Raw genomic sequence first — 10,072 nt, forward strand, 5'->3', positions numbered from 1 at the left:
GTGATATTCAATTATTAATTTATTATAAAGTGTGATATATATATTTTAATTTATCAAATAAACCTTTTAAACTTGCAAAACAGAACTACTTCTTGGCTCAGTGGGGTCAGGGGGATTCCAAGAGAGGGGTGTTATACAAGGGTAGTCATCCAGGACGCATGAACTGGACCTAAAGATATATCAATAAGGGTTTTCATTCAGTATTCTAGACTAGGCGTTAACTTGGCTGTAGTGCTGAATTGAATCCCCTTACAAAGTGTAGGGGTGATAGGTGGTAGGGTGGGCCTGATTTGGACCGATGATGGAAGTCGGACTCTGGGAGTGGGGATGGTGAGGGCCATAGTGAAATGAGCTGTGGTGTTAGGTGGCGAAGCGAGGTAGGTGGATTTAGATGCTAGGTAGGAGTTGGTGTTGGCTGAGAGATTGGTCATTAGGATGGTGATAATATTGGCTAGGGCAATATACATGGCGCACAGTGGGTTAGATGTGTATATGTGGGTTTCTGTGGTTAATCACAGTGGGCTGGGTGCTAGATACAGTTCCCGGTGAGGTCTGAGAGTTGAGGCACTATGGGTACACTGCAGTTTTCGATATGGAGGCAGAACAGTTTTTCTTCTTATAGACCTCGTGACGTTTTTGTCTCTAATGGGTTTATACAGTCTGCCAATGTTGGCGTAGAGGTATGACTAGGTACAATTATACTTTTCTAGGTCCAAGGTGGGGCATTATGGGCCTGAGACAGTTCTTCAGTGATGTTGCTGCTGGGCTGCACCTATACAAGGCATGCAGTAATAGATGGATGTGCAGTCCTAGAGGGCGCAAGGTGGCAAACCGGCAATTGGAGCACAGTAAAGCACAATATTGGGTTGAGTGTACACTGGACATTTGATTCTTCTAAGAGGCGAGCGTCTTTGACACTTAAACTGTAGGTACTTGGATCTAGGACAGGTTCTATTCAGAGGATAGAGGCATTGGGACTTGAACTGTAGGCAATTGGATCATTGACCTTATGCTCTGCTCAGTAGCTAGAGACATTTAGTACTTGAGCTGTATGGAATTGAATATTGGAAATGGAGGTTCTACTCGGAAGCTAGAGACTTTAGGATTTGAGCTCTGGGCATTGGATCTTGAACATAAGGGTCTACTCAGAGGCTAGAGGCATTAGGACTTGATCTGTAGGCTATTGAATCTTGAACATTAAGTTGTAGTCGGAACCGAGAGTAATTCGGACTTGATCTGTAGGCAGTTGGATCTTGGACTGTAGGTTCTACTCAGAAGCTAGAAGCATTGAGACTTGAGTTCAAGGCATTCAGATCTTGGCCATTAGGTCCTACTCAGAGGCTATAGGCATTGGGATTTGAGCTGCAGGCAATTGGATAATGGAGCTTAGGTTCTATTCGGAAGCTAGAGATTTTGGGATGTGGGCTCTGGGTAATTGGATCTTGAACATTAGGTTCTACTCGGAGGCTAGAAGAATTAGACTCTAGGCATTCAGAACTTGGCCATTAGGTTTTGCTCAGGGGCTAGGGGCATTGGGACTTGAGCGGTTGCCAATTGAATCTTGGAAACCTCTTTTTCACCTATTTCCTTACTCCTCCATTATGACACCATTTTACCTAGTGATTCATACCCGATAGGCATTCATCCAGCACTTCCTGTATACAATTAAAGCTGCTTAACTGGAAAGTCATGCAATGTGAGGTTTATCCTTTCCACACAGACACACGTGGGATTCTCGTCACTGTCTCAGAGTAACCCAACAGTGCTGCCGTGACAGTGATGTGTGCCACATGAGAGTGTCAGTTCACTGGGGTGGTTGCATGCAGGGGCAGCACACCTTTAGATTTTTACTTATTACAAAGAGTATGTGTCCAATGTGCAGTGGCAAGGTTTGCAACCAGTGCGTCGTGTCAATGTTCGGATCCTCCAATAGGATTGTGGTGCAGCGTTGTGCACAGTGTGCATTGTGATTATGTTACGGTTCACCACAGATTCTGATTTTTTTGTCTCATGGGTGCCAAGGGGTAAAACGAATGTAATGGTGTTTCCAAGCATCTGACTGGTACCTGGCATGATGACAAGCATTGCCACCTGGGTAAATGCAAAGTCCTACCCACACTAGACATGGCTTCAGTACCACCCATCCTTCGGGGTGCTGGGGAATCCCTTATCACAAGGGTAGGGGGAAAGAGGCCATCTGCTATATAACCACTTGTACTCAGGCTAGAACCAGCAGCAGTTGGCTCCAGGATGGGAAGGGGCATTGCAGCCCCCTTTAGCCCCTCACCAGAATATAACGTGATATCAGCAGCGACAGCCCAGGGAGGGAGATCATGGACTGTTTGCTTGGTCATTTCAGTTCAGGGTAATGACCTACACACAGTAGAGGGGTCAGACAACAACATGCAGTTGACAATGGGGGTTATATCATGCTGGCCTTGGCAGCAGCCTGCGGTTAGTAAGGTGGGGGGAGGGGTGTAGCAGGGTCACGTGAGTGAATAGGAGAGGGGTCTGTCAGAGTCTGGTTGAGCATGCCACTGAAACAGATTCTCTGCACATGATTGTAGACACACATCTCCAACCGATGTGCTGCACACTTCATCAACAAATAAAGGATTACAACCGTGTGAGTGCAGCTTGCTATGTATTTTGTGCATAGTTACTGTGCAAATTTGCAGAGCAGGGCAAGAGGCACAGCCTGCCGTGTGCATGGTCCAGATATCATGAGCGATATGATTTGCACTGCCTTTCACAGCAGCACCAGTACTAAACCTGGCTCTCTGTGGTTAGTGTAGCGCCTTTCGTAAACATGCATTAGTAATCCTGTGGCAGTTAGTTGGGCTTGCACGAGTGTGTATGTCCTAGACACATTTGAATAAGAACTACTCACAAGATTGTGACATCATATTTAATTCCATGGTTTATTTACCCCCCCACAGCATCCCAGACTCGCAGGCATGAGTCCCAGAAGGTCATTACACAGACACACACTCCTAATTGGCAGCCATGGTGTTCTTGATCCAGGTGGTGTAATTGCAGACCTTGGTGTAGACGCCGGGGTAATTCCTCATAGCACATCCTTTCCCCCAGGAGACGACGCCCTGGAGTTGCCCATTGCAGACCACGGGGCCACCGGAGTCACCCTGGAGGGCAGAAAGCGAGAGAGTGGTCAGAGGTTCTCACACATGCTGCTCACCCGCTACCTCACTGCTAGCTCCCGCTCCCCTCTATCGGTCCCTCTTCTATGTCTAGCATGGGTGGGCATGTGGTGGGGTGGCAGCATCAAAGCTGGAAGGCGTGGAATCAAGTAAGTGGAGGTATAAGGATTGAAGAAGGATAAGAGGTGCAGAGTATGAGGAGTGGGGGTATGAGGATTGAAGGGGTGGATTAGAGGTGCAGAAAGTATGAGGAGTGGGGATGTGAGGATTGAAGGGATGGATTAGAGGTGCAGAGAGTATGAGGAGTGGGGGTATGAGGATTGAAGGGGTGGATTAGAGGTGCAGAGAGTATGAGGAGTGGGGATGTGAGGATTGAAGGGATGGATTAGAGGTGCAGAGAGTATGAGGAGTGGGGGTATGAGGATTGAAGGGGTGGATTAGAGGTGCAGAGAGTATGAGGAGTGGGGATGTGAGGATTGAAGAAGGATAAGAGGTGCAGAGTATGAGGAGTGGGGGTATGAGGATTGAAGGGGTGGATAAGAGGTGCAGAGTATGAGGAGTGGGGGTATGAGGATTGAAGGGGTGGATTAGAGGTGCAGAAAGTATGAGGAGTGGGGATGTGAGGATTGAAGGGATGGATTAGAGGTGCAGAGAGTATGAGGAGTGGGGATGTGAGGATTGAAGGGATGGATTAGAGGTGCAGAGAGTATGAGGAGTGGGGGTATGAGGATTGAAGGGGTGGATTAGAGGTGCAGAGAGTATGAGGAGTGGGGATGTGAGGATTGAAGGGATGGATTAGATGTGCAGAGAGTATGAGGAGTGGGGATGTGAGGATTGAAGGGATGGATTAGAGGTGCAGAGAGTATGAGGAGTGGGGGTATGAGGATTGAAGGGGTGGATTAGAGGTGCAGAGAGCATGAGGAGTTTGATGTGAGGATTGAAGGGGTGGATTAGAGGTGCAGAGAGTATGCGGAGTGGGGGTATGAGGATTGAAGAGGTGGATTAGAGGTGCAGAGAGTATGAGGAGTGAGGGTATGAGGATTGAAGGGGAGGATTAGAGGTTCAGAGAGTATGAGGAGTGGGGGTATGAGGATTGGAGGGGTGGATTAGAGGTGCAGAGAGTATGAGGAGTGGGGGTATGAGGATTGAAGGAGTGGTTTAGAGGTGCTGAGAGTATGAGGAGTGTGGGTATGAGGATTGAAGGAGTGTATTAGAGGTGCAGAGAGTATGAGGGTGAAAGGGAATGGGGCCTTAGATCGTGGCACATGAATTCTGGTAAATGTTGTTCAAGGGCATCACCAGCATATGTTCAGTCATTGTATATCTCTCTAGATCAGGATTGTCCAACTCTGGGCCTCGAGGGCCAGAAACATGTCGGGTTTTCAGTATACCCCTAATTAATATGCATGGAATACATTTGCATACAATGATTCTGAATGCATGTACATTTGTTTTCATTAATATTAATGAGGGATGTCCTGAAAACCCGTCAGGATTCCGTGCCTGGGGGCCTGGAGGTGGACTACCCTGCTCGAGAGAGCCTCTTATTTTCTAGAGAGCTACACACAAGCAATCAATCTACCCACAAGCCCCCGCAGCCCAATTAGTAACTTGCCAATGGCAGTGGTGAATAATTTTGATGGATTTGGTACCTGGCAAGAGTCCTTCCCTCCTTCGATGAATCCAGCGCAGAACATGTTGCTGGTGATCTGCCCCGGGTAGGCGTTGGTGCACTGGCTCGATGACAAGATGGGGGCGTTCAGGCACTGCAGTTGGCTGGGGTAGTTAGCTATGAAAGAAGGCAGCGGGAAAAAAAACACGTTTCATGGTTGCTCTTGCCAAACAGACACAATGGAGACACAATACACCTGCCGGCTTATGCACAATTCCCCAGACCCTGCACGTGTACAAGTGACGTCACTGAATAAGAAGGCAACAGGAGACAACAACCCCTTAGGAAGAAAGGCCCCTGCTGGAGGCAGAGTGAATGTGTGGTGGAAGGCACCTGCTGGAGGGAGAGTCAATGTGTGATTGAAGGCAGCTGCTTCAGGGAGGGTCAATGTGTGATTGAAGGCCCCTGCTGGAGGGAGAGTCTATATGTGATTGAAGGGCCCTGCTAGAGGGAGTCAATGTGTGATTGAAGGCAGCTGCTTTAGGGAGGGTCAATGTGTGATTGAAGGCCCCTGCTGGAGGGAGAGTCTATATGTGATTGAAGGGCCCTGCTAGAGGGAGTCAATGTGTGATTGAAGGCAGCTGCTTCAAGGAGAGTAGACATGTGATGGAAGGCCCCTGCTTGACGGAGAGTGCATGTGTGATTGAAGGCAGCTGCTGGAGGGAGAGTCAAAGTGTGATTGAAGGCAGCTGCTGGAGGGAGAGTCAATGTGTGATTGAAGGACCATGGTGGAGGGAGAGTCAATGTGTGATCTAAGGCAGCTGCTGGAGGGAGAGTCAATGTGTGATTGAAGGACCCTGGTGGAGGGAGAGTCAATGTGTGATTGAAGGCAGCTGCTGGAGGGAGAGTCAATGTGTGATTGAAGGCAGCTGCTGGAGGGAGAGTCAATGTGTGATGGAAGGCAGCTGCTGGAGGGAGAGTCAATGTGCGATTGGAGGCACCTGCTCGACGGAGAGTCAATGTGTGATTGAAGGCAGCTGCTGGAGGGAGACTGAATGTGTGATTTAAGGCAGCTTGCTGCATTCCAGACCTGCTGGCTGCCTGTTGGTCAGGCTGGGGAGTGTGTTGTGCAGTTGTTTGGACACCCACACATGCACAGATATAATGTCCTGCGGGCGAGGTGAATTTCTCTGACATGGAGTATCCTTCCCTAATAGGACATTATATTCCTGTTAATGTAAAACTCTGTTTTACTATCCCATAATACTCTCTTTATAGGCTTTCAAGTTCCTTTTTACAATGTATTTTACGGGAGTCATTGTGCTTCCAGTATCTTGATATTTCTGTCTGATATCAGCTATGACCTTTAGTCTACTCCAGTTATGCACATAAAAGGTACACGTTCCAGGACAAGATGTTTTTGGAGTTCCCAAGTTGTGTCTGCAAATTTACTAAATATTGGCATGTGTAAATCATATTGCATATAATCCTGTGTGTGCAATTAAAAGAAAGATACGAATCAATGTTCATTGCACTTTGTAAAGAGGATCGTTTCTACCTTTGACGTTTGCAAAATTGAGCGAGGATCAGGGAAAAGGCGGTAACACAGTTACCAACCGCCGAGTCAGGCTACTACCACCAGCAGCAGAACATGCTGAAGGGGGCTTTCACCCGATTCAGAATGTTGCAGCCGAGTCCTGAGGGGCTGGATCTGCCATTCTGATAATATCTGAACTCTGCCAACTAGAAAAGCTGGCACTGTATGTACCAGTATTACAGAGGCCTGAAGTGCAGGCAAGATGTCCACCAAAATTGATGCCAGATCTGAGGAGGGATGATAGCTCACGGGAAACGCGCTCACCTTGGAAGCAGGACGATGCGGCAGAAGCAGGTACAATCCCCGGGTCCGCGCTTAGGAACCTCTGGGTATTAAGCGCGTTATAAATAACCAATTACAATTACAATGAACCTGGTTGTATTTCGCTGGGGCTGCCTTATGACTCAATGGTGTGTGGGTGTGAAAAGGGCAACCCCATGGCCCCATTCTGGCCAGTGGAGGCATCTCTGGCTGTTTCACAGGCTCGCAAGGGCAAGTGGGTGGGCAGGCGGGGTAGCGTTTACTCAGCCTATCCCCCCCCCCATCAGAACCCGCTGAATGACTTTCAATAATCTCCCCACCCCACCCAGGCATCGTCAACCACAAAGGCACGTTCATCTCACGCGGGTAAGCATTTTGCAGTGGGGCCGTTCTATTTAATGTACTTTAGCACCTAAAAAGTGCTCAGTTGTGACACATCTCTGCACAATGTGACGACACAGAACACCTCACAAGATACATTCACAAGACTCCCATCTTCCCAGGTTTAGTTATGAGCGGATTCAAGCTAATTGTGCATATGAACTTTAAAATAAATGTAACAAATATTGGTCATCTCAATACCATTTTCATATAAGGCTAAAGGCTACTATGGTTCTGTGTATAGAGGCAATGTTGCTATAGCGCGTTTTCAGCGGCTCCTACATCTCTCATTTAGTAAAGAGGAAGGGGGCCAGAGCTCTGACCAGGCCAATATGAAAGTGAGTGCATCAGAGCCTTCAATATCAAGGAATAGTCGCAGCCAGTGCCACTGTGTCAACATCCCACCACTAGGCCATTGCTCCAGAACCCCCATTGCCCCAGACCCTGGTCACTTACAGCCACTTCCACTGTGTCAACATCTCACCTCTAGGCCATTGCTCCAGAACCACCATTGCCCCAGTCCCTGGTCACTTACAGCTACTTCCACTGTGTCAACATCCCACCATTATGCCATTGCTCCAGAACCACCATTGCCCCAGTCCCTGGTCACTTACAGCCACTCCACTGTGTCAACATCTCACCTCTAGGCCATTGCTCCAGAACCACCATTGCCCCAGTCCCTGGTCAGTTACAGCCACTTCCACTGTGTCAACATCCCACCACTAGGCCATTGCTCCAGAACCCCCATTGCCTCCGTCCCTGGTCACTTACAGCCACTTCCACTGTGTCAACATCCCACCACTAGGCCATTGCTCCAGAACCCCCATTGCCCCCGTCCCTGGTCACTTACAGCCACTTCCACTGTGTCAACATCCCACCACTAGGCCATTGCGCCAGAACCACCATTGCCCCAGACCCTGGTCACTTACAGCTTTTTCTACTGTGTCAACATCCCACCACTATGCCATTGCTCCAGAACCCCCATTGCCCCAGTCCCTGGTCACTTACAGCCACTGCCGGAGGTGTTCCCCCAACCGGATATCAGACACTGTGTTCCGGTGGCAGCACAGCCAGTTGGCAGCGCGACGGCCTTCACGTAGCTGTTGAGCGTCGCTGCGCGGGACAGCTTGATGAGCATGATGTCGTTATCCAGGTTCCGGGAGTTGTAGCTGCCATGTCTGATGACCTTGACAGAGTCAATGAATTGTTCAGTGCCTTCATTGGAGTTGATGTTGTGCTCGCCGAGCCTCACCTGAATGCGCCTAAAATACGACAGTGTTATAAGCATTAACATTGTATTATTTCCAAGGTGAGTAACTGTTTTATTTGCAAGGTCATATGATTTCCTTTCTAAACGTGTACATACATTATATTAATTGTGTATGTTTTTTCATGGCTTTGACTGCTTGATATTGCATCAATTCAGGCGGTTTAGTCATTACATGTCAGAAAGGAGGACACAGAAGAGGTGCCCTAGAAGGGGTGTCTTCAGGGTGACTCTGGTTAGAATGTGGGGCACATCCACATCCAGCTCAGAGTTCTCTTTAGAGTGGAGGTGCAGTGAGATGGTACTGGAAAGGAATAGTTGTGTAACTGCAGGGCTGAAGGCCATGAGGGTAGGGTGCAGTCTCTTATTAGGCACAGCAGGAGGAAGGCCATGAGGGTAGGGTGGAGTCTCTTCTAAGGCACAGCAGGATGAAGGCCATAAGGGTAGGGTGCAGTCTCTTATAAGGCACAGCAGGATGAAGGCCATAAGGGTAGGGTGCAGTCTCTTATAAGGCACAGCAGGAGGAAGGCCCAAAACCATGGAGCGATCCAGGAAATGACTTCACCGCTGGTCACTGTTTGCGTGACCTCAGACATTGGCATCTAGAGTTCCTGCTCCAGGGATAACAGGCTGCGAGAGGTCTAGTGCAGGTCTGTCCATTGATGCATTGCGTGCAGTGGCCTGTGACTGCAGACTTCCAAAATGGAGACAACAGGCATGAGTGCTAGAGTTAGGAAATGTAATGATTTTTGCATATGATGTCTTTAGTAGTAATCAGGGGGCGTGGGGGCTCTGGGCAACATTAAACATGGGGCATCCAAATGAATGTGAAACAGGGCCTGGTCTATGTTGAGCTTGAGGGTCTGAGGACCATGGCGCCATGTTGTATGTTTACATCTCTTCTGCTTCTGAGGGAAACATAGGTCTGACTTTTCTAAGGGCTTTCGGTCTGTTCTTTCCCATCTATGCATCGCTTTGCTCTTTTTAAGGTCTGTTTGATTGTAGTGCTGCAGTTGCACTCTTTGCAATCTGAATAGTTAAGGTGAACTTCTGTTCCGGGGTCAGTGCAGCAGGCTGGTACTCAATGGCTGCAACACCAACTGGAGCTAGGTCAGGCTCTAGAGTGTCTGCATGTTACAGGTGTGGCAGGTCACAGTGACGACACCTGAGTCATTGGCCAATGTGTGTGCGGGAGGATTGGACATTGACACACAGCTATACTGCACTTACGATTTGTAGCAGTGAGCAGCAGACACCACCCATTGGCTGTTGATGAGAGACCCGCCGCAGAAATGGTAGCCGGCATTCAGGGACACTTGGTAGGTCAGAGCGTTCTTGCCACAGGTGTAGCCGCCAACAATTTTGTCATCATCGTCGTCAATGGGGAAGGCGGCTGCAAAGGAAACCAACGCCATTAGACCTACATCCATGTTACAGTTCTTAGATGTATTAGATGATTCAATCAACATGATTCAGTGCTGTACATACATGTAACCCAGACATGTTATGTGTTCTGGGATATGAACACATAGTGTATAATTGACCAGAGGTAACCCAACAGCGTCCCTGGATGACTAATACAATGAGCACTATGCTGAAAGGGCAACAGCTCTAAACACCATGATAGAACTCACCACCATTTAACTCTTCGCCAGCCAGTGTGTATTAATCAGATAACTGACATTAGCATGTCGACTTATGTGCAAGGGGACTGATGACTGACCCAGTCATATGGGAATCATTCCAGAGGCCCTCTCTCGAGCGTGAAAGCCCCTTATCCTGAAACTGTCTATCAC

The 10,072-nt window shown here is 48.5% G+C and overlaps 1 protein-coding gene across 1 annotated transcript; it reads right to left on the reverse strand.

Moving 5' to 3' along the window:
- Positions 1 to 2,902: 2,902 nt before the first annotated feature.
- Positions 2,903 to 9,706, reverse strand: LOC138580107 (trypsin-3-like). The gene is made up of 4 exons (XM_069650385.1): positions 9,507 to 9,706; positions 8,018 to 8,271; positions 4,811 to 4,947; positions 2,903 to 3,143 (listed from the first exon to the last, which is right to left on the reverse strand). Exons 1-4 carry the CDS (start codon positions 9,704 to 9,706, stop codon positions 2,994 to 2,996), a joined length of 741 nt encoding a protein of 246 aa, XP_069506486.1. The 3' UTR covers positions 2,903 to 2,993.
- Between the last annotated feature and the right edge of the window lie 366 nt (positions 9,707 to 10,072).

This window comes from Ambystoma mexicanum, chromosome 3p (genome assembly GCF_040938575.1).
Source record: "Ambystoma mexicanum isolate Mex_15411 chromosome 3p, UKY_AmexF1_1, whole genome shotgun sequence".
NCBI lineage: Eukaryota > Metazoa > Chordata > Amphibia > Caudata > Ambystomatidae > Ambystoma > Ambystoma mexicanum.

Bases quoted from the DNA above. Each gene is read 5' to 3' on its own strand.
- LOC138580107 (XM_069650385.1), bottom strand. From the start codon at position 9,706: ATGGATGTAGGTCTAATGGCGTTGGTTTCCTTTGCAGCCGCCTTCCCC. The intron at 8,272-9,506 runs GTAAGTGCAGTA...GTCGTATTTTAG, and splicing joins GCTGCTCACTGCTACAAATC to GCGCATTCAGGTGAGGCTCG. The intron at 3,144-4,810 runs GTACCAAATCCA...TCTGCCCTCCAG, and splicing joins GAGGGAAGGACTCTTGCCAG to GGTGACTCCGGTGGCCCCGT.